At 40.5% G+C, this 25470-nt stretch overlaps 1 protein-coding gene across 2 annotated transcripts in view; it reads left to right on the forward strand.

The window, feature by feature from the left end:
- Positions 1–25470, forward strand: part of SORCS3 (sortilin related VPS10 domain containing receptor 3) — a 299459-nt gene that overhangs the window by 146285 nt on the left and 127704 nt on the right. For both annotated transcript variants that reach the window (XM_030488031.1, XM_030488030.1), the window contains exon 4: positions 12262–12420. In XM_030488031.1, coding sequence (XP_030343891.1) covers positions 12262–12420 — 159 coding nt within the window. The remainder of the gene's footprint in view (positions 1–12261; positions 12421–25470) is intronic.

Consider the following 25470-nt stretch of genomic DNA (forward strand, 5'->3'; position numbering starts at 1 on the left):
AGGTATCACTGCACGTCATTGTCCATGGAAATGGCTGGGCATTCCTATTGTGAGATGGAAAGATAGGGGGAACCCAAGCCAATACATCAGCTTTGTTTATAAGACTTGCGAATAATGTTTGGAGAAGAAACGCCAGTTAACAGGTAAGAATTGGCTTGGCAGGATACTGATGCACATCTATGACAAGGCTGTCTTTTCTGGCTTTCTAAATGTGAGTTCATCTCTCCTGTTGCTCTCTCTGCCTGCTTCACCTTTTATTGCTAGAGTCAGGGCTCTACAGAGCCTTAGGGACGGCATGAGGTCATAAAGAGAAGCAATGGGGTAAAGCTGGAAAGGTCACATCCACATTTAGATGTAGACTTCCCAGAGCTGGCTGTCAGTATTTAATAAAGAAGCAGTTTGCTCTAATTTAGCCAGCTGGTGTTAAAAGGCAGATCGAAGTTATAATACCCACTAAAATAAAGCTGCAATTTTGTGACTTAGCATGGCCATTGCTTTTAATGAATTGGGCAGAGTGGACCTGCGTGAGCTTTCAGAGCGCCCTGCCATAGTTAGAGACAAAGAGGGGGGCTGTCAGGATGCATCACCTTGTAAGGGGCTGCCTGTACTTAGCACCCAGCCTGTCAGCAGGGCAGACACAGCAGCAGATCCTGATGTAGGGCGGGTTTATGAGACTTCCTTTCTTTCTCCACCTTCCCTACCTCTCTATGAAACATGGCCATATCTTTTACCGCTGCAGCTCCAATAATATATTAATTTATGAAGTATGAAAAATGAGGTAGTTTTGAATTAACGAGGAGGGGAATGGTGCTTCACAGACAGCAGGATAATCAATCAATAATAATGAGTCAGCATGTCTTGTTATTAAAAAAGAGGAAAAATAATAGCACGGGTGGAGCTTAGAGCTCTTGCAAAAGAGGTAGTTAGGTCCTTTTGAAGACCTTGATCTTTACTGGTAAGAGCTAGTTCACCAAGACAGTTATTCGTCTTTTAGGACAATCCTCCCCTACCCCATTCCAACCCCAAACCCACTAGTCTGTTGCAAAATGTCTATTTGTTTCATTCTTTTCCAAAGTGAAGAATAGAGAAAGTCAGCATTACTCATTGAGTGAATTCTCAGCTTTAATAGAAAAGATCAGCAGAGTTCGCAGGGTACGTGCTGGCTGCTGTCTCGTCTCCTGCCATATATGCACATTTGCCTCTTATAGAGCAAATGAAGTAACTTTAATTTCAACTCTGATGTGATCAATTCTGTGTAAAATGCTTTGTCCCAAGCAGCACTGTGAATTCTGAAAGCCCTTGTGTGGCTGTGTTAGGAGCAGTCGTTTTTTTGCATGGAGCTTGGCTGGGCTGAAACATTTCAGCACGTCTCAGAGTGCTTAAGGCCCTTGACCCTATATGTCCTAAAATCCCTTTTTTCCAGACAGATGTTGCTGGATTCTGAAAGTGGTGATAGGGGTTTTCTAAGTGGTGCACATATACAGTTAGAGAAAACTCAGGCTATAGTTTTCTTATAAATCTGGGGAATCAATGCTTAGCCCAGTCCCTATGTCTCTGTCTGAGGAGAGATTGGTGCTGCCTTTTACAGTGGGCTCCACAGTATTTTAATTCCCTTGCAACAAGTAAGGTTGTCCTTTTTCTGGCAAAAAAGCTTACCTGACATCTTTTGCCTCCCTTGGAGCCATTCTACAGCAGGAGAACGTGATTGTTAGAAATGACTGCAAGAAAGCAAGAAAACGAAGCAGCTGTGCTCAGAACTGTGAGTGGTAGTGTAATGGAGGCAATGAACAAAGTGCTCAGGACCTGGAAATGGGTGGAAAGATGGAGTCAGCTTGGCGATTTTTTGACTTCTGCCAACTGATTCCTAAACTAAAGTGTCAGGGTTGTGCTGCAGGTAAAACCTTTGTCTCCTCTTCCAATTCACTTTCCTCTTGCAGTAGTTCTTCAGGACGCTGCAGCATGTAGTGTTCCTGTTGGAACAGGACAGAGTGGCTGTGGTTCAGAGTCACTGGGGCAGTCGCTCAGCTTCTTGGTCCGTAATTGCAGACAAGACTTCTACCATAAACCTGCAAGGACTGTATCACTAGCAGCTAATCTTGCAAATGTAATGGAAAATGTCAAAGCCAGTGAGCCAGTACTTGTGAATCCTGATCCTACATCCTCAAACTTCCTTTACATTAGTATCTCTGACACCTGAGTTAGCATGAGAAGCTTGCAACCACATTGAGTAGCTTAGAGCTGAGTGCTACTGTGCAGGGCACTGCAATGCCATCATATTTTGTAACTTAAATTTCGGGGGCCTCAGCCTTCCATCCAGAAAATGGATAAACCTTCTCCTACCTCCTCAGCTTCCTCCTCTGGGGGGATGCTAGGAAGAGAAGTGCATGACAGACAGTAAAGAACATAAGTAATAGATGTCAGGCAAGTAAATTGAGATAGATCATTAGCATCTGGGTGTGAACATTGATAAAGCTGACTGTTGTCTATTTTCTCTCTGCAATCTGAGTAAAAAGCAGAAAAATACAGTGTGTAAGCAGAGGAGAAGCAATGATGCATTTAGAATTGTGTTCAGGTTTAATGGCCTCAAGAGAGATACATAATACAATTTTTATTTTTCTAAAGAGGCATGAAACACTCTACTGTCCTCAAATGAAATTGACTGCTGTATGCAGGCTGCAAAAGTTTACCTACATGAGTAACTATCCATGGACACCTCTTTGTTTTCTGTAATGGGGCAACTACTGTGAGTAAACTTATTCCCACATGTAAAGTGTTCTTTCAAATGAGACCTATAATCAGAGGAATGTTTTTATATAAATGGTATTCTCAGTTCCAGCAGCTGTGGTGCACACAACCTCTCCTTACTGATAACATTATTTTCTGTAACTATTTCTGCTTATACGGTAAGTTACCATAATGGTGAAAATTACTTTGTAGTTCTATGGAGAATAGCACAACCATGCATTTACTCAAATAACATATAATTATAACAGCGAATGCGGCTTTTCTCCTCCTGTGTACACAATTTGGGATCAGAGATGTTCTGTGTCACTAGAAAAAGCTGGTGACCACAAAACAATGTGTCAGATGTTTCAGCAGTTAGGGATTTCCTGTGTAGAAGCTATAAGAGTAAAGAGGCATCATGCAGAACTATGCTACACAAAAAAAACCAGACTCCAGAGGAAAAGATATATAATACAGATCAGAAGCTTTACACTTCTCTTCTGCTGATCTGCTGTGTGGATGCTGTGTGGAAGCACGGGTTGTTTCTGAAGGTTATCATCCAGGGCTCCTTCTGTTCCTGGTCCAGGCCCAGTCATAGAAGTGCTGGTCAAACTGGATCTATACAAACCCAGCCATAAGTGGTGGTGCTTGTAATTTATTCGGCAGTTCATAGAGGGGAACTATGCGTGAACATGCTGTGATATGGAAAAGCCTTTAGCAAAATAGCTGAGCAGTATGCAACACTGAAGTGACCTCCAGAAGGTGGGATTACTATGATAGAGGACTTTGCTCTGATGATCTGTGGGGATCTGGAGAATGTGTAGCTGTAACAAGTGTAAAATGGGATGGAATAACCTCGGGTAAACTCTAACTTGCTGTGACAATGAAAAGGTTCTACAACCAAGCATGTGGCTGTTGCCAGTCAGTCACTATTTGCCAGGTCAAGCACATGCTTTTTGGATGGCTTCCATCCCCACTGGCACCTGAAATTTAACAAGCAAATTCTTGCTGTGCCTTGTAATTAAAAGTGAAAAGTACATGTGTCCAGTGCCAAAAAGACAAGAGAAAGCAGGGAGACATGTTGTTCTGACCTGCTTAGCAGTAAAACAAAGATGAGATGTTCTGCTTTGTTGGATCTAGTATGATGGCTTATTCCACTCCTGTGCATGCAAATTGGACCCGGCCTGGGATTTGGCATTGTGGGCAGGTTAGGATGGCAGCCTTAGAGTGTCTGAGTTGTTTTCCCAGCTCTGATTTTGCCGAAGCCTTACAGCCATGATACATTTTCATTTCCCACCTGCCAAGGAGGATGGCAGAGTGGTTTTCCTTGAGGGGCTCTTGCTCTGTATCCAATTTAGCCTTGATTTGCTCCTGATCCTCAGCGCATCCTGCAAGGTGCATCTGTGCTCTTGTGCAGCTGCTGGAGGTGGTAATTAAATGAAGTGCTCTCTCCATAGGGGGATAGAGTGTGCGAGCTTGGAATTCTGTGAAGTGTTTTGTTTTGGTATGGCAATTTATGGTGGGTATGGTTGCAATGCCAAGAGCCTGTTTTAATTTGGTACAAATCTGAGCAATTAGTTGTAATTGTAGTCTGGATATATTGGATGTGAGAAACGATAAAGGTCAGAAAGATTAACCAGGGTTATTCCCTGTAAACAGGCATGGTGGGTTGATGCACATCTCCTTAGAGAAGCCAAGGTAGTGCTGGTCCTCATCTGATGTGCTTTTACTAATCTTTTTTCTCAGAATTAATCATGTAAAATATATCTCCTATGTATTTTTCAGACAGAAAAACTGCTCTATCTCAGAGTCTCCCCAAAGCGTTTCTGGCATCTTCATCCATTTTAATCTTTACGAGAAGCAAATGAAAGAATTACTGAGATGCTGTAGTCTTAAATATGTCCTCTTCCCTGACTGAGCCAGCTGTATGTAGCACATACTGGGACTATATATTCTAACTGTATGTTTAGTATCTGAGTGTAATACTAGTATCTCATGCAAGTAGATTATTCATCCTCATAGGCCAGATTTACGCTCCCTTGAACGACTGGTTCCAAGTTCTGTTGAAATAAGGCACATACTGGGGTTGACTGTAGCTAAAACTCTTAGTTTTATTTCTGATAGTACCAGGATTCTGCTGAGGGGCTTTTCAAGTTAACAGTGATCCTGGTGGGGAGGGTGTGCTGTTTGGACAGCAGATTTATGCTTGCATCATTTCTGATTGACAAAAGGATCTTGATGTCTACACAGAATATTGTCATGGTACAACTTACAAAACATTATGAAACTTGATCTCAGTTTTGAAGATGGCCTGTCCAAATGTATGTAAGTAGGGGACAGCAGAGTAATTACATATTGTATTTCAAAAGAGGATTTGATATTCATTAAAATGAACAAGCATCCCAGTGATGTCCCCTTTTGTGTTGCAGTATCACCAGAAGACCCTGCTGGTTTAGGTTAAAAAAAAAAATAAAATAATTTATAGTTTACTACTTTCTTTCATGTACCCTCTATAAAAGACAAAATGTAATACAGATGTAAAACTCACATGTAACCTGAACAGCATCATGTGCTCTCATTCTTTCTCAATGCTGGAAAGATGGGGAACCCACAGATGGGGTCCCCTTGACATTAACGTCAGAGATCTATGCTGTCTTCTCGAGCCAGCTTCCTGGAGTAGAGAGCTTCAGTCTCCAGCACAGCTGGAGGAGTCTGTGGAGGAGATCCTTCACAGGAGTTGGAGGCTTACAGAGGCAGCTGTTGACATCTGTAAAGTTCAGTGACAAGCAATATGATTCTGCAGAGTAGAGGTTGGTTTACAATTACAGAGAAATCCTGATGGGAAGGAAGTTCTGGAGGGAGGTTAGCATGAGGTGCCTGAAAGGTCTTAAGAGAGCTATTTGGTTCTTTGGTCACGGTACATATAATGCAGACCCAACGCAAAAGTCCCAGGAAACTCTATTTCATTACTCAGCTTCTATGGCTGTCTGACTCATTTTTCATTATCCAATAATAAATACAGTAGTGAAAGTCACCTTTAACACTTAAAAATTGCTTGGATTTTATGGGATTGTATTGAAGTGAGTGCCAAGGTATAAAAGCCTTATGGTTGAGGTACTTTTATAACACATGCTTCATAAACCCTTATAAAGTAAGTGCAGTGCACTTCATCCTTTAAGATTAGAGCGTTATGGTTCTGAAGGATGGTGATCTGGTGCTATATTCATTAATTAAATCTGTTATTAATGTGAAATTTCGGGCAATAGCAGTGAAGTTACAAGAATTTGAAACGGGCTAGGTCCAGACAATTTATCTCTCATGAAAGCTCAGTGCACCTTTACTGCTTGACCGGTGCCCACAGGTTATCCTTAATATTAAGGAAGTTTTTGAGCAATGTGGAGTTAGGAGCCTGAAATCTGGGCTACTCTGTAACACAAGGGGTTGTGATGACTGCCTTTTGGGACACAATTAGTAATTATGTGGAAGCTGTTGCCCTCTTCACAGCTGTCTTTTTTGGATTTCCAGGGAGCAGATGTCCCTCTTGTCACAGCTGCTGATCACTAAGTAATGGGGTGGATTGCTTTACTTGTATGTAGATAAATAGGCTTTCTGTCTAGAGCAGATTTTTATCACTGCCATCTCCTATTTTTTTCCTGTCTGACTGATATGCTTGGTGACTGGAAAGTAGAGGTTGGCTTCTTTTTCCCTTGATTATTGCAGGAGTCAGTGTATCTACTGGGCAGTTAGCAGGTATCTAGACATTTCTGAACATCTTCTGTAGAAGTTTGTGTGAAGTTAAGATGTGCTTTCTAAACTAGTGCAAATCATGCAAAGATATTTTTTAGCTTGATGATGATTTATATGGATATTATTTTTCAACAGTTACTTGTGATAGCAATACATTTGTGTCTCAGAGGGGCTTGGGCTCATTTAATTAAACTGAAGTTTTTTTAACTGAACTCACATGTGGGCTTCAGGTATACTGTGTAGCTGTGTTCTAAGAGGTTAAGGTTGTGTATGTACCTCCAAGGGCATCCTTTAGCCTGCAGTGTAAGTAAATGGAAGTAATGATATAGGAGAGAGGAAGAATGGGAAGGGAATGAGTAACCAAGTATTTGCCACTGAGAAATTTCAGATGGCCAAACATTTAATCTAAAATGCTTCAGCAGTAAGAAATTCATTTTCCCATAATAGATTTCTAAACTATTCATATTGAACATTCTTGTGATATACTGATGCTTTGAAGAAAGGAAATGATTTTTGTATCTTTAAGCCTTTAAATGTCATTTGATTTTGGTTTTTCATTTTCAAAAGGAGGAAGGGACATCATAAGTCCAAACAAAGCAAAAATCCTCTCTTTGAATTGACATTTGAGCATAAATTGTTGAAAGTTTTTTGCTTTTTAAACTCAAAGCTAATATGGAACTTGGGAAGTAGGCTTAGCTCCTGAGGTCTTGTGGGACCATACAATCCTTTACATGTTTTACCCAACAAAAACAAATCAAAACCAAAAAAGCTTTGTTTTCTTTTTCAAAGCAGATTTGTGTTTTCTCATTGTTGATGTAGATGTAGCCCGGCTTTAGGAAGGACCTAAAGTGCTTCTGAGTTGAGGGGTCTAGTGGGAGGAGATGAAAAAAAGTAATGATAAAGCCATTTCACACATAAGCTGAGCACATTTGGTATGGAAATCACTATGAAGCTGTAAACAGGAAACCTTAAGTTTCTGGGTTTGGAGCAGTGCTTGTGGCAGAACTACCTTTTCAGTTGCAGAAGAGGACAATGCAGTGCTACAGAGCAAATTGCTAATACTTTGCTAAGGAGCTGGGTTTCTTTTGTAGCTGTGGAGGCTTGGGTGGTTTGTAGGTGGATTTTTTAATTTTTTTTTTCAACTGCTTTGTTTATTTCTTTTTAGATTAGTAATTTCTATAGGCGAATAAGAATGTGATTGGGACCTCTGAAAAGGGCTTATGAAAAACACATTAAAGTGAAGAGGAAAATCAGAAAGCATTACACAGTGGTTTAATACTATCTACTTGTTTATGGGAACAAAAGACATTTATTTTGAACCTGTCTTCTTTATTCATTTACTGGATGCTTCCTGCTAATGTAGCTCAGTGGTACTTCTGCTACAGATATTGTACCTATAAAACTTTGTCATGCTGATTTAGAGAGATGCACTTTGGTAATTTATAGTGAAAATTTACATTGAATGGTTGAGAAAAAAATAAAAGGATTCAAAGAATATTAATAAAAATATCTTTTATGTGGCACATGGTTTCATTTTTTGTCCAGATTTAGTTTATTAAAAGATACAGCTGTGTATGAAAGATCTTTGTTGTGCTGGGATACACAGAACTAGGGAGCAAGAGTGGTGATAAAACCTTTGAGTCTGATGCTAAGGATACAAGTAATATGACAGGAGGGTGAGTGTGTTCTTGTGCCTCGGGTGCAGAAGTGGAAGGGTAATGATGATGTGCCAAGCAGGCCTGCTCACGTGAGGACAGAGCTGTGAAGGGTACTGAGAGAAGAAATGAATACCAAGCTTTGGGGGAAGTATTTGGCATAACTGTCTGACAGATTCAGGCTGATATGAGCTCAGGCTACCCATAGCTTGAAGCCAGTAGAGTCTGGGCATGTTGCAGTGTTGTGACTGTGAGAAGTGTGCTAGTTCATTACTGGTGTGGTTCAATATTCCAGATCACAGTTGTCTTTGTGCCTGGCTAGCCTGGAGCAGGGGAAGAGGAGTGTGTCACCATCTTGACTCATCCACCTGCACATAGCCTAAGTGAAACCGATACTGAGGAAACTGTTTGCATTAACCCAGTGACACACCTGGAATTCTAATCAGGATAGCAGGAACTCAGATTCTTAGTCACAAATCTTGCCTTAATTTTTATTATATTAGCCCCATCAGAGGGCATGCCATTTTAGTGGATTTTTGCTGTGATATGGTGTCGCTTTCCTTCCTCCCTGCATTTGTTCAGAGCTCCCTTAAATGTCCTACATGCTCTCCAACAAACATAAGTGACTTTTAGCTACTTCTATGGTTTGTGTACCAAATACATCATGGCAGGTATAGTTATGACACCTCCCCTTGTTCCTTCTGTCGGCAGCCTGTGATTCTTATTTCCTGGGATAAATCCTCTTGAAGTACTCAGAGCGGGATGCGTTTCCTGATCACCTGCTGAAGATTTCAGTCCATACATTGTAGTATATGTTGATCTTGAAAGGTGTGCTCTCTGAACCATCTCCCTTCTATTCACCCACTGGCGTCTGGTATTCTGCTGAACTGGAGTTCATTCAGAACAGCTCTGTATGTGTCATCATTTTCCCCAGAGCTCCTGCTTTAAAGGAGCACATACCACATACCAGACAGCTCTCTTCCTCTGCATTAATCTCCTAAGGAGTGACCTGAAGTTCAGTCTGATTTTTGAGCCTGGTTTGTTTTGTCTGGTGCTTGCCATTCATTGTCTACTGAATTTTGGAGATTGGACTATCGACTTGAGAGGAACAGCTATGTAGTATAAACACCTCATCTCAAGCACATTTTCAAGGACTTACCCTTAGCAGTAATCAATCCTGCCTTCCCCTCCCCTCTCCACTTAAACTAGAGAAGGCAGCAACTGAAAATCATATTTTATATATATATGCATATATATATATTTGAGAATGTAGCAAGGTAAAACGTAATTTCCTTTTTAATAAAGACTGCCATTTAATTTAATATAATAGAAAATGATTAGATCTTAAAAAGCTATAAATTAAGTTTGACAACTCTCTGGTGCTCCTTTGCTCTTCCTTATGGCAATTATAAATGGCAACACAGGGTGCTGCAGAAATGCTCATTCTGACTGGAGTTTGTTTATTGGCTCTTCATGAAAAGTGATTAATCTAAATCACTACTGGGGTAGATCCTTCACCCTGGCCCCATAACGAGAAGTGGCGGTTTCAGGCCTTTGACAAATGTCCTGCTACTTCCCCTGCCAAAAGTTTTCCCCTCCCTCAATAGCTTCCAGCAGAAAAAAGATAAGCAATAATAATAATAAAAAGCCCAGGGTCTCCCACTCTTGCCATGTAACAAAACTGGATAGGTCCTAGCTGCATGGCTGGTGGTGGCTTTTTGTTTTTTCACTCTGGTTGAGCCTCCTGTTTTCTTCCATCCTACTTTGTAGGATCAGCCTTGCCTACAAGGATGGGTGACAACAGAGATGTTGGTTGTGTTCTTTATTTGAAGAATGGAAAGTGGATGTCAGAACTGGGTGAAGGGGGATGAGCAACTAGTGTGATGGCACTTACAACAAGGTATAACAGTTGTTAGACAATTCCAGCTTTCCCCCTAGCTCTTTATTTTCCTAAGTTGACGGTCTTATCATTTGATCTTGCAACCACTGTTACACTTCCAGAGGAACAAATTGCCTGGATCGTGAACCATCTGATGGAAACATCACTTGTTCCACCTTATCTGACCTATTTCTTGAACTGTCCACTGAAGTGTTGCAGATCATGTGTGAAAGGGCAGAGAGGATGTTTTGCGTGTGTACCTCAACAGGTCTATGCAACGGTCAGCTGTCTTGTGCTTCTTATCTGGGGGCAGAACACTAACAGTGACCTTTTAATATACAGCATTATTAGCTCTGTAACCCTCTGCAACATCAGGTGGAAAACCTTTTATTCATGAAGCATCCTTCCTTTTAAATGTAAGATCTCTCTGGAATATCTTGGATATTGTCAGTCTTACATCCTTTTTTCCATTCTACAGAATCAAGCAATTTTTACTAAGCTGTTACAGTTTTCTGGCACAGGCAATATGCCTTAGATGAATGGGGGTATACCTGGGGGACAAAATGCCTTTTTGAAGTCTCAGTCACCAGCAACAGAAAAAATATCTTGAAATACCGGGGAAACTTTTCTTTTTTGAAGCAAAACGAAACATGTCTTCATCTGATTAGAAAGAAGAAACTTACCAAAGCTTCCTTCTTGGTGGAGGCCATCAGGAGCTATTCTCAAGACTAATTCCTAGGGAGGCAGTAGCCTGTGGGGATGTTTTTCAATTCCCATGCTGCTCACCAGAGCACTTTTTCAGGACTAACGTTGTGGCTTTCGTTGGCAACAAGTGGATGTTGCTTTATGAGGCTGGTAGGCTGTATACGTAAGGAATGTTGAAGAAGGTCTGAGCTCAAGCTGTGGATTTATTCAGGTGGCTTCACCCTGGGACAATGCTCAGTTCTAGTTTTAAAGGCCGTTTTAATTTCTTAATGGAAAGAACCAGAAACCATTTATCTTCTGTTCATTTCCCTTTGGTGACCTCATGAGGTTAATGAGGTGCTTAAGATTAAACAAGCGCTGAAATTTTTTGCTTGATCAAGGTCTAACATACTGAGGGTCTTAACATTCCTTGTAACTGATTTTTGATGTCAAAATTAATGTGTTTCTCTATCGTAGTCTTGAAGTTGAAGCTCTGTGAAGTAGGATAAGAAAAGTTAACATGGACACATGAGTGTAACAAAACTGCAGTGGATATCAGCTAGATAATCATTCTGCAGCTAGCTAAAAAAGATAGTCCCTGGATCTGTTTTCCTGCTGAAAAGCAGTTTCTATATTTGTTTCAGCTACTGTATCAATAACCTGCTGTGTTTAGCACAGCTCTAATTTATTTCCCACTGTTTGCCTTTATTTTATGGTGCTGGCATTTGCTTTAATGTGATGTCGTTTTCTCCAGATGTTAATAAGATGGTGTTAATGTTTCCACAACATTTTTCTTGATAACATTTATGTAGAGCATGCCATCTGATAATGTGGAGTCAACCCATTTTAAAATATTGGTAATAATTTTCTAATTAAAATTAGAGGCTCAGAAGTGTTTTCCTTCCTGAACAAATTGAGGTCATACACTTTCCTGTGTTTGGGGAAAATTATGTGTTCACTGAGCGAATGAGTGTCTCCTACTGTATAAATTGAGATCATGATATATGAGATTGTGTATTAATGTTTATGCATGTGCACACAGACTATTTTCACATGCCAGCAGCTGATCCAGGTAGGCATTCTGTGTTTCCAGGGAGGTGATGCTCTCATTTGTAGCTCTCCATGCTGCCAAAGAATAAGCCTTAAATCTCAGGAGTGCCTTGTTGTGTGCTTTAGGAGACAGTATACCGCATTTGGGAAGAGAGGTGATAGACTGGAAAGGGATCAGGAAAGCCTGGTCTGGTTGTCTGAAGTTGCTATATCCAACCAAAGTCAACCTTGATATCAATATAGCATTCTTCATTCTTGCTGGACTTTCTGAATTTATCTGGATAAAAAATGAAATAAAAAAAAAATAACTGAATGAATCTATAAATGAATCACCAAATAAAATGGAAGTGAAACACTAAAAAATTCTACAACCATGTGAGTAATCCTATAGGCTGTTTACACTGTTAAACAATGTTCTGAATACATCTAATAGGAATCACTGCTGTGTAATAACCTCACTTTTAAATGCTGTTCAGTTTTACTTTTCACTTAACACTCTTTCCCCTCCATTTTCCCATTTAGATCATGCTTCTTAGTGATCCAGAGATTGAGAGCAGCATCCTCATCAGTTCTGATGAAGGGGCTACCTACCAGAAGTACCGTCTGAACTTCTATATCCAGAGCTTGCTTTTCCATCCCAAGCAGGAGGAGTGGATCTTAGCCTACAGTCTGGATCAAAAGGTGAGCAATTGATTTCATATTTCAATGATTCTAGAGACATGCGCTGAAGAGGGTGGCGTCTCTAACTGTGCACTTCCAGAGACGGTGAAGAAGTTGTGGTGTACTTTACTGCTCTCACCTGGCAGGTTTAAAAGTGCTCAAAACCCACTCAGTGACTCCAAAGCAAGCTTGCTGAAGGGAGTGGAGTTATACAGTGATCATGACAAGTATGGAAACTTAAGTGGCAGTGACAGTATGGAAGATGAAAAGAATCTAAGATTTGACATGACATATGGAGCTAAAAATCTATTGATTTGTAAGCCTTGGTGATTGCTGAGCTGTCTTTAAGGACTGAACACTCAGGCTGAATTGGTCTATAACAGCTGGATGTTGTGTGTAAGGCAGTGCTCTTTCTGCTTGCAAACTGAACTCAGTTATCTGGAGACCAACGAGCAGCAGCAGATGACAAACTGTGCCACTTTTTAAGTCACTTTGCAGTTGCCTTCTGTTTGTGAGACAATTCTCAAGTCTATTACTTTGTCTTCTTACATAGCACTCATCTGTCTTGAAAGATGCTGAGCAATGTGAGTGCAATGTGACTGGTAACATGTGGCTGTAGAATGTGTGCTTCAGTTCTGGAACAACAGTCCCCACTACAGCCCAAAACTGAGACATAGACCAGATGATCAAGCTACAAATTTTAGAAAGCTTAAAACTTGCCAAGCTTTTATCTTTCCTCTCTTTCATTTCTGTCATCCCTAGACTCAGGAAAGTAAAAACATACTGAATAGCCACTCTTTAAGTTTTTTGTGTTGTGGTGAGTTGTCCCTATCTGGACAGCAGGTGCCCATCAAAGCTGCCCTATCACTCCCTTTCCTCAAAATAGCAGAGGAAAAGAAATAAAATGAAAGGCTGGTGGGTCAAGATAAGGACAGGGAGATCACTCAGCAAAATGGCTGATTTTCTTTTTGTCATGGCAAAACAGACTCGCCTTGGGGAAATTAGCTTAATTTATTACCAATCAAATCAGAGTAGGGTAATGAGAAATAAAAACCAAATCTTAAAATCACCTTTGCCCCTGCCACTCCCTTCTTAACCAGGCTTAACTTCACTCCTGCATTCTCTGCCTTCTCTTCCTAAGTGGTGTAGGGGGATGGGGAATGCGGGTTGTGGTCAGTTCATCCCATGTTGCCTCTGCTACTTCTTTCTCCTCAGGGGAGGACTCCTCACACTCTTGCCCTGCTCCAGCATAGGGTCCTCCATGAACTTCTCCAATATGAGTCCTTCCCATAGGCTGCAGTTCTTCATGAACTGCTCCAGTGTTTAACTAGAGCACCCCTGTTGCTCTAGCGGCTACCAAAACCTTGCCATGCAAACCCAATACATGCATTAATCTGTCAAATGTATGTGTGTTGTGGGTGGGACTTTCAATTCCTACAGTGACTCTTGAAGTTTTCTAAACTAGTCAATCTCACATCCCACTGTAAGGGCAGTACACCTAAAATATTGTACCGCTTGCATTTGACAGAATTTCCTTTGAAAGGCTAGTGCAAGTCTTTACCCAAGTAGTTACTGAGAGTATAATCAAATAATATCCTACTGCTGTAATTCCCAATGCAACCTTTCCATGTATTTTTTTAACGGAATCCTATGGCAGGCATCACGTAGTTTGCTGCTAAGCTACTGATGATGCTTGAGTGACATTTGCAAGCACAAACCTATTGAAAATACACTCCTTTGATAGTATCAAATCCTTACGCTATGAAGGAGTTAGTCAAATGTTAATTAGTTTTGTGCACTCAGATGTACACTGTAACAGCCTTGAAGGAGGCTAAAAAGACCAATTTATTCATTTGATGTCATGGTATAGTTTGATGTTATTTTCAAACTGGAGGTAAAGATTTTAAATGGTACTGGTATTTGTACAAAGACAGTCCTGAAAGAAACAGACATCTGGTAAGGTGCTCATGAATGTGGGAAGCCAAAAATGACATTCTGAGTATACATTTGTAAAGAGAGCTGTAGTGAGTGCAGAGCATCTACTTTTGGGTTGAAACACTATACTTGTGTTTCCAGTGATTTGCAGTCTTTTTATGACATGTTAGCCACTGAAAGGAAAAATCAAAATACAAAATATGTGCACGCACTTAACTGTGAAGTTGTAATTATGCTTCTGTGGTCCAGGACAACAGTAGTGGCTCAGGACCATATTTACTTCTGCTCCTTCAAACTAATGCATCTGTGTGCCCACCTCAACTGTTCTCTTTTGGTCAGAAGAGAGCCAAGGAAAATAAACCGAGTTAGAAACACTCTGAGGCTTCTTGCATTTTATCCCAGGATCTGAACAAATTTGTCCACAGTGTAAGAGCACAGATGAGGTGCTCTGCAGCTTGTTGGCCAAATAGAAGTGGAACAATGCGAAATTCATGCTTTGCTTTTGTGTCTGCCTTTGCATTCAAGGCCACTCATGCTGCTTTTCTTCAGTGTTCAGAAAGATGGCTTCAAGTGCAGGTTGCAAGTTGGTCCTTGAGAACCACGGAGGCAGCGCTTTTCCCAGTTGAAATGTTTCCTTGACATAATCCAGGTATATAGATTGCGCTCAATGACATCTTGGCTTAGAGCTGTAAAAGAATTGTCACTCTGGCTCAGGATCATGCAGCTTCACTGCAGTTACAGTTGACACTGAGATAATGAGCAGTGCTGTTAAAGGGCAAAGGCAATGCTATGGACTGTGACAGAGGTGCTATGTGAAGTCACCAGATGAAGTCTTCTAAGAGACCAGTGTAATACATTCCTGCTTGTCTGGAAACAGGAATACTGCCACAGCTGAGTGGGAATCAGCAGTCAGCCATGACCTTCTGTTAGATAGGGATTAGGCCAATGAGAAGAAAATGTCTTTCAGGCTAAAAATCCTAAATCCTTAAGTAGCGTCATCAGGTCTTGTCCATTTTCATAAGATTGTTGTGATTGTTCTCCTCTCTCTTCCTCTAGAAGCCAGATCTGGATCTTACACCTTCCCACATTGCTATGCCATGCCCTATCTCCTCGCTGTGATCATGGGATCATGCCATGATCATTTGCTCTCTCTGCTGCTGCTCAGAAGAGAGAAATTGAGTGCTCCTAAAATAAGTGGTTAGAGAGGCTGCAGTAGTGCTCTGCAGTTGGGAGAAGGGTATCCAAAGAGATGATATGCTATTGTCAGGGGCTGATTCTCCAGCTGCAGCCTGGGTCTGCTGGTACTCCACTGTCCTTTGGTTTTGTGCCTATTTCCCTGTGAAGTCACATGTCACAAAATAGGTGGTGCTGGATCAAGTAGTGCTTGTTTTCTCACTTCATGTATCCAGGTTTTTGGGATACAACTGCTCCAAACCACTTTGGATTTAATGCATGACAGGACAATAAAATAGAAAGTTTATCATTAGTCTGTAACCTGTAGGTAATGTTCATCCACAGACACTGTGACAAGAAAGGTGCTGACGAAAGTCAGTGGCTTGCTGTATGTTCAGTTGTGCAGCCACTCCTACAGTGGGAGACCACAATCTTCCACCTCTCTAAGCTTTAAAAGTGTTTTTAACCTTTAAAGTCTATTTGTACTGACTACTTCAGAGGCTGATTTAAAAATGTAAATAACTCTGAAAACAAATCAAATACATACAGTTTGACTCCCAGGAGCAGGAACTATTAAGGGCAGATATAACCTGTCCTCTCATAACTGTGAACGTATAAACAAGTTTTCAAATTTAATTTAGTATCTTAGATTACAAAATAGCTTTCAGATTAGTATTTATTTTATTTCAGTTAAAAATAGTAACCTGGTGTTGCAAGCAAGCTGTGGTCATCTTGGAAATAAATTAATGAGAATGATGAATCTGAAAATCCTTTTTGCCTAGTATGTTGTTCCATACAGTAAAATGAAATAGCAGCAGCTAGTGCCCTACAAATAATTGATTTAGGCGCTGCCTAGGTCAAAATTGAAACTGTTTTGTGTATAACAACAGAAAACAATATTTAAGTTTTTATGTGAAATAAAAATACTCAGTGTTTTGGATCTTCCTGTTAGAAAGTTTTCCTCTGAGGTCTTCTGACCTACAGTTCCATGACTGTCATTCAAGCCTTTTTTTTTTAATCGTTGTTTTATCTTAAGCATCTCCCCTTTTTAGCTAACTTCTACACATTTGACAATAATATTAGACTACTTATCCAGTTGATTAAAAAAACAACCAACCAACTAAAAAAACCAACACATTTTGAATTCTGTCCTCTCACAGACAATCCTCACTTGGAAGGATTGTCCCTTCCAAGTTGGTGTTTTAGAAGGTGTATTCTCTATTCTTAGACAGTAGTGAACAAATAGAATAATGTAGAACTATGACACCCTTGTGGAACCACAGTCTTTATATGTCCCCTGCAGTTTGATAATGGCCAAGTGATAACTGTTTCAAAATATGGTATCCCAGTTAGCTTTTTACCCAGCTAATAGTAACTTTTTACAATCTTTTCACTTGCTTTGAAGAATGTTATGAGACCTCAGACTGACTGTATCTGTGATATGAAACGCTTGTCATCTCTTTCCTGAGCAGTAATATTCTAGTTGTGAATTTTCTCAGCCAGTCACTGTATGCCACTATCGTGCAATTTTTGTTATGCTTCCAGCTTCTCCTGCTGGCTCTGTCTTACTCTTAGCCTTGATGTTCAGGCTTTGCAGGATGCTCTGGAAATAGTGGTCTTCTCACTGTTTCTCTTAAAGCCTTGTTCAATAATCCCACTCCACTAGTTTATCCCTTCCACGGACCTGTTTTTATACCTACCTGTGGACTTCTGCTACCACAGTGTCATGTGATTCTAGTTTAAAGTTCAATACTCACATCAATCTTACACCCAAAAATAATGCTGTTCTTTAAGAGAAGGGCCCACCTCTTCTCAACGGAATTTCTTGAAATATAACTTAATAATTGAGAAAGCCAAAGTCTTTCTGACAAATTATCTTTTCCATCAACTGAAATAATTGAATACAGCACCAGTTCAGTCTCCAAATCTATTATTAACATTTCCACATGAGTAGTGTCCCTCTTTTTCCTTCTTGGGGCTATTCCGAGGAGCAAGGGGTAAGATTCAGTTAGAGGGATGGAGCTCAGCAGGCTTTCCGAAAGACATTTTGCTGTGTGGCTATTGGTTACCTCATTCATTTAAGCAAAAATTGGAGCCACCACCATTTGTTTTCTCTTTGGAGTATCCAAAGAGTTACTGAGGGATACTTCCCCAATATGAGTCTATACAGCATGTTGTTACTGTTCTTAATTTTTGTAGCCAGTTATGACCCTCCTGTGCCTTGCTAGCTCTCTTGTACTATCAAATAAATGCAGTGTGGCTGAGCCAAGACATCTGTTTGTGTGGGTATGAATGTATAGCAGGTTCATACCCTAATGGCTTCTCACAACATGCAAAGCATAGATAGGACAATTTTTTGCAGGGTGTGGGTGGTTGTAGTACTCCCCACTGAGCAGCTGTGTGGCATTGTGCAATTATCAGACTCTGGAAGATTAATTGCATCCTGTGAGTTGAAAATCTTGGATCTTTTCCTGGTAGCTTTGTGTGTGTCTACTTTATTGATAAAATAGTACAATCTGACGTGTGCACATGTTGATTCTGTTAATGGCCCTATGTGGCCTTTGACAGAAGGTGGACAGTATGTAAATGTTATAGCCAATTTTGCTGCATATCAGGCCTCGGTCTCACTAGTATTGTCCATATTGGCACTTGGATATATGAGCTAATACAAAGGAAACTGGGGCTTCATCCTCCACTTTTCCCAGGTTTTAGCAGAAAATATATAGGAAGCCATTTTAAATGACCCTTGTGTCAAAGTGTGATGGGAAGGGGAGTATATGAAAAAGGTGCGATATCCTTTCTTGGAAAGTATTGGAAACTGCTTTATGGAGTGCTATGAAAGTTCAGGGTCTCCTAGCATATACATGAGGTATAGTTTTCATTGTGTCATTCATAGTGGATTAAGATCTTGAATCAGTCTTGAATTTCTGATACTAATATTTCAAGCGCATGATCATTTATATCATTTATCCAAGGAACCAACTAATTCTCAATAAGCTCAACTTTCCACGCCCCATTCCTCTGGGGAATGGACCAGTCTGGAAGTGGAAACAAAGGGGAGTTTGCAGCTCTGTGGAAGTTCTCTCAGAATGACATTGAAACTTCCTTCAGAGCAACATGCACAACTGTCTTACATGAATATTTGTTTGAAACATAACTAAAAAAAAGAAAATATTAGGGAAATAGGGAAGGAGATATTTAAAATATTTCAAATCACAATTGTTAAGAAAAAGAAAAAAATGTAAAGAGATGCAGTTTCACCTATTCATTACAGGCCAAACTGCGTTTGGGAACCTGCTGGGAATAGGTGAGAGACTGAATAATTCAATTACACACCATTTAAATTCCCCAGCTACACCATTACGAATTTGAGAACATTGGTTAAACACGAAGTTTAGCAATCAGTGGCTTCTCCCCTCCATAGGGCTTAATCTTCAGCAGGAAGTGAACAAAAGAAAGTGGGTGTCTTAATATCTCTTCGAATGAGATGGTAAATAAAATGTGCAAGATAACAGTGTGCTGTATCACCAAGTTGCACCTGGCAGACAGTATCAGGTCTGACTGGGGAGATTGCTTCAGTGTTGGAGATGTGGCAAGTTATGATCTGAAAATTGAATGTGGTGCATGTCAGAGTCCTGACTATCTTGACTAGACATTGCTGTATTTATCAAAAAGAATCACAGATAACACTGGGACTACTTGGAAAAGTGTTTTTTCAATGGAGACACACAGAGGCAGAGCCACAAAGGTGATGCCTCTCTGCTGTCAGGCAGAATTCTCCCCTGGCGTTTGAGCACAGGCTCCAAGTATGCCATGGGACAGTTAGGCAGCTAAGGGTGGGATGTTTGTTTTGGTTTGTTGGTTTTGGGTGGGGTTTTTTTGGACAGCATCCAGTCAGGTAGGATGCTGCCAAAGAAACCCAGTGGGACTTGCTGAGAGGAAGGCAAGGCCAGGTTCATGTTCTTCTCAAAATGCAGGTAACTTACCACTCATCCATCTTAAGCACTGTATGGCAGTTATCCATCTTTGTCTGGAATTCTTTGTCATGAGCTGGTTTCATAGACTTATAGAACAGCCTGGGTTGGAAGGGATCTCAAAAGATCTGGTCCAGCCTTCTGTGGAAAGGGAACCTAGCACCCTGTGCAGTCATGTCTTGAAAGACTCCAGTAAGGGGACTCCAGTAAGGGGGAGGTTCCGGTGGTTGATCTCACTGTAAAAAATGTCTTTCTTATGATGAAACCTCTTATAATGAAATCTTCCTTAGATGCAACCTCTCCTGGTTGACTTATACCCCTTGCCTCTTCTCCTCTCCATGTGGCTCCTTGTAAGGAGTTGTTATATAAAATAATTAAGCCAGACCTATATATATACACACAGGGAAAAAAAGACAACTCATCATCTCCTCTTTTCCTGTCCTGGTAGGTCACTGAGCTGGGACATTAAGAGAGCCCTCAGTGCCCTTAAGGACCTATGGTCCTTGTGTCTCAAGGGGTGCCAGTGCTGTGTGATTTCAGGCTTAGCTCCTCCATCTGCTCTGCTCAGCTTCTTTAGCACACAGTAGGGAGTTATACTCCCATTCATTTGCAGCAAGTGCCTCAGCCCCGATCTCAGATTTTTCTGTGCTTTTCATGGAAACCTAGGCACCTGGGGACTTCAGGGTTGTGTTCAAGTGAGGATATTGCACTTTGAGTTGGAACTCCTAATGTTGGACAGTGTGCTTCTAAGATAGCAGCTGCATACTGCAATCGTGCTGAAATTAAACAGTGTGTGCTGCTGCATGTTGAAAGTGAGACATGACTCCTGCCCAGGCCTCTATGTTTTCTTTCCTTGGGAACTGAGGTAAGGAGGTGATGAGGAGAGGTGGCTGGCTAACATCTCATTTAAATATAAATCAGCAGACACCCAGAGCTGTCACTTGGTCCTCAGCAGCAGTCCCGGTCCTGGAATTTAGATGTAACTGTAGTTTTCAGAAGTGTGAGCAATCTCTCCTTTTATCAGCAGCAGCCTGAGACTGCACCTCTTGGGAAAAACTCAGCTTTTCTTAGGAAGATGTGAACATTACATTTAACAAGGAAAATAAGCTTTTTCTGCTCCTGTGTGAATCCTCATGGTAGAATCACCATTTCGTTGTATGACGTGAGAGAACACACTGGAGTTGATTTCTCATCATGGCTCATTGATATCTGAAGAGCATAATGACTATGGTTCCAGTCCTATGGATACAATACTCAGCTTTCAAATTTATCTTATGCCTGTCACTTGACATTTGAGCACCCTGAAGTGTGAAGCTGAAGGCACAACTACCTCATTCTTTTCTTCACCTAAAGGAAAAGAAGTCGAGGAAGCTGACATAATAACAATTACTCCTACAGGCCTATCATGCTGATGAATGAAATAAAGTGAGTATGTTACCCACCTGTAAAGGAACACTTAGTGTTTTGTGTTTAATACAAGCCATATTATAGTAACTGCTCATAGAAATCCTTACCATACTGACTGGTCCATTGTATTACACATTCATACTAAAAAGCAATCACTGCCCCAGAGAACTTACAATTAAACGTGAAGCTGACAGACAAGCATTGTCCCTGGAGTATCCATAGTGTATTCAGGCACAGGTCATTAAAGTGTTTCATTGCCTAACTACCACTGAGGACTACAACAAAGTCAGAAACTGAACCCAGATAGAGTCCTGTTCCCATGACTTAACCACAAATAAGCCTTTCATCTCTCTGCCTTTTGAATGCTCTTCTGAGAACATCAGGTTCTACAAACATATCATGTGTCTGTCGCTGGACAAGCCACCTGCCAGCAGCTCTCCCAGGCAGGCAGGGCTCTATCAAACAGATAACTGAAATGTTAGTCAAGTTAAAAAAACCAAAACAAAACCCACAAGCAAAAAAGAAACCAAAAACCCCACCAAACCCTTGAGATTGGGAATATTTAAGGGTAATTTACAGAAGTCTCTTCTTCAATATGGTAATGAACTGAAGAATCAAAATCACTTAACTTCATTTACAAATCATGAATATGTATCAGTGCCTTTAAATGAAAGGATGACTGAAACAGATATAGTGTTTGTTCAATTCATTAAAAGGAAGACAATTTATCAGGAGGGGTTTTTTTTTCCACTCTTAAACTAAAGCTATATGCAGATGTAGGGAAATCAAGACCTTGCACTAATTCTGCTGCATGATGAATATTTTTATAATCCTAATTAGAACCAGTCATTTAGTTCAGCAATTTCCCCCAATCTAGCCAATTTGAAATTAAAATAGATGCCTTGATTACAAAACTCATTAGCAAAGAAGCACCCTTTTCGCTAACCAGTTCATTTGGAATGCACAAACTGAATGAAGTGAGGAGTACTTGTGTTGCCAATTGCCGTAAGTGAAGTGAGCCTTAATTGTTAGCATTGTGAAGTATTTGTATTGCTGCATGTTTCATTGCAGCATAATATATCATTCATTAAGTGTAACAAAAGCAGTTTTAAAATGATTTAATTAAGTGGTGTTGGTGCAGCAGGTAATTTTTATAAAGTCAAATGTCACAATTGTTTGCATTTGAAGTATTGATGGGCATTACTGTTGGAAAGAAGACGTATGACTCTGCATTTATCATTCTGATTATGGTAAGCCTGGCAGTTTTAATAGGAAATGAGAAATTAAATTATGTAAGTTTGGCCCTATGAATTTTGTCCTAGCAACATAGTGAACTTTGGGCTTGCATTGATAAATGGTAGCAAAAAGAAAGTAACTGCTCGTGAAACTTAATTTAGGTAGAACAGACTTTCCTATTGCTTTTTATTTATGTTATAGACACTTCATGAACAGGTTTTACGTTGAAAAGGAAAATACAGAGATAAATGGAGCAAGACACATTTGATGTTTAAATATGCTCTTCTCCTGAAGCAACCTATTTTATTGTGTAACAAAGCAGGGTTCCTGTGGTTTATTCCTTGGCCATGCTAAATCATGGCTGTGTATTGATTTTATCTTGAGCCTAAATGGGGCGAGGGGTGGTTATAAATATAGCAGATGGGAATAAATGTGAAGGAATGAAGAAGGTTGAAGAATAAGAACACTTGGGGCATGATTTATTTTGCCTGACTGTAAAGACCTAAGACGTAGCAATGCATACCTATATTGGGTGCCAAGGCTGCACACAGTATTTGGTGGTGATCTACTGAATGGTGTTGATTGATTTCTGGAAGCAAATGTAGGTGACTGTTTTAGGATGAGGTAAATTGTACCTTAGACTCATTTGTATTGACTAGACCTCCACTGACTGTCAAGGAAGTAATTTCCTTTGCTGAGACGTAAGTATTTCTTATATTACCTGGGATTAGGGGACTTGAAACCAGCCCTGCTGTCTGGATGTGTGCAAAATGGATTATGTGGGGTATGATTCCAATATGATCAAAGCAACAAAAAGCATTAAGTTCCTAGTTCCTGCTATTATGCCTACAGGTTATAATGACTCCTGCCCTGGAGGAAAGAACAAACATGATGTGCAAGCAAAGATGGAATTCCCAATCTTTTGTTTTTCTTTATCAGAATTCATTTGTGTAGATATATCAGTTACTTACCAGGCTGCTTCAATGAAATGAGATGAATTCAGATGGGTTTCCTTGGCCTTTTTTTCTTTTCTTTCTTCTTTTTTTTCCTTTTCTTTCTTCCTGTCTTTCCTGTCTTTCTCTTTTTTCCCTTTTTCTTTTCTTTCCATATTGCTTTTCAAAGCTCTGTCTCAGTATTTGCCTGGCTTGATGGCGACATTACAGATGATATCACTTTCAGCTGAAGAAAGAGCACAATTCAACTGTTGACTCCACTCAGGTGCCTGCTGGCCATGGAAAGCTTCAGCCTGGTTCTTTTCCCCTCTCGTTAAACTGGCTCAATGTGGTGATTGAGTTTAGAAATGGGACTATTCAAAGCCAAAAACCAACAGGATTAATTTTGCCCATAATATCACAGCCAAAGTAACAGAGAGGAGCCTGTGAAAATGAACATAGATGTGTGTGAACTGTAATGAAATTTTAATTTTGAATAGTATTGCTTGTAAAATGTAGAACTTCATAGAAAAAAAGGCAAACCTGACCTCAGAGTGGCCAGTTGGTTTAGCTGGACCTAATTTTAAGATTATGCATGAATGTTTTTGTAGATTAAGGCCTAAGTATGGAAGCTTTTACACATTAGGGTTTGAAGTGGTTTTAAAGAGAGGCTTTCACTATTGCAAAGTGCCTGCAGTGATATACAAGTCATGTATGGGCTTTTAGTATTGGGATTTTAGGTAATTTCACTCTCTTGGGTTTTGCTGGTCTCTTGGCTTTCTTTAATGCTTCAGGATGTTAAAGCTGTTGCTTGGGGAAGATGGATCTGCCAGCACCTGAAATTATGACTCTGGGCATGCAGATTTCAATATAGAGGGACACTGTTTAATTCCCTTGGATCAAGAATGCTTTCTGGAAGATGTTGATTAAAAAGCTGCTACGTTTTGTTAACCAAGAAAAGTCATGCTTTATCCAGAAGGATTTGGGACACAGCAGCTTCCATTACTGTCAGTGATTCAGGCAGCTGAGAACTGTTGGAAGTCTGCCTGACAGGGACTGTTTTTTCTGTCTGGCTAATGGTGGCATTAATTAGTATTTGCACATTGCCTCAACAATACAAGACCTCACTGTTTGGAAGTATTGCACATTAGGATCACACTGGGCTATTTGAGATGATACTTTTATCTTTAATGTCCTCAAAGATAGATGACTGGGATGGGATAGACCAGTGCCCTTGAGGCAGCCAACTGGATTGATGACGCTGAGAGGTCAAGGTATAATCCTTCCCACCATGCAAGCACCTGCACATGCCTGTTTGTTACTTCATCAGGAACCAAGAACTAGGATAGTCTGTGAAGGTGTTTCCTGAGGAGTACATTTCTGTGTGTCGGACCGGGAGCTCACAGCCAGGAGCAGGAATAGCAAGCCTGGGAGCAACAGGCTGTCCCTTGCTCTCAGTTCAGCTCCTAAATCAAGGGGTTTCAGCTTCCTGCTAGCAGCTGCTGAACCTCTGACATATTTGTATGAACTGAAAAAAATGCTAGTACTTGGGAAGGGGGCTATGTGAATCATTCAGCAATGGGAGCTTTTGGGAAGTGTACAATCCTGATCCTGACACAGAATCTTGGCTGTGGTTGGCAGTGCCAAGGACCAAAGCCTTTGCTGCAGTTTTACTTCTAGCTGCTCTTGTATCTGTGCTTTCCATTGCAATTGAAGATGTGCAGCCAGTCAGGTAATCATATCGTGCAAGCTGGCCCTACACCGCACAGAGCATCTGTGGCTTGATTTCAGTGAGGGTCTTTTCCTACGTTGGCAATAACTGCATGGTGCTTTCCTGCTGTTGCATCCATTTAACAGGACAACATTATTATATCTTATCAAAATCTTTTTCTGCAGCTGAGAGATGCATATCTGAGAACCAAAGAAACTCCAGAAAAAGAGCAGGCAGGAGCTGGTATTTCCTTTTCACCACTCTTCTGTGAAGCATAACTAGATTCTGTAAATCCCATGATTCTCTGTTGATTTTTACACCATGCAGTTCTTAGTAGGTCCATTTGTACCACGACCAGGAGGAACCATCTGGTTTATCCAGCAGTTCCAGTGTTACCACAGTCATGTTCTGGCCACCTTACCTGTTACTGTCATGCAAGGAGTATTTAAATGGCTCAGATATCACAGCTTGATGGTTGTCAATACAGTGGCAGAGTAAACTAGGCAGTAAGAGAGGCTGAAGGCAAATTGAAGCACAGGAAGATGAAGCGAGCCATACAATGTTAGCCAGCTAACTGGTGACAGAGCTGCAATGTTAGCCAGAATTCCAAAATCATGTTCTGTTTTCCTTTCAGCTGGCTCAGGTGGCCCTATAAAAATGTCACTCTTTTTGCAACCTAATTTCTCTCCAGGTTTCTGGCTGT

The sequence above is a fragment of the Strigops habroptila genome, chromosome 5 (assembly GCF_004027225.2).
Source record: "Strigops habroptila isolate Jane chromosome 5, bStrHab1.2.pri, whole genome shotgun sequence".
Taxonomy (NCBI): domain Eukaryota; kingdom Metazoa; phylum Chordata; class Aves; order Psittaciformes; family Psittacidae; genus Strigops; species Strigops habroptila.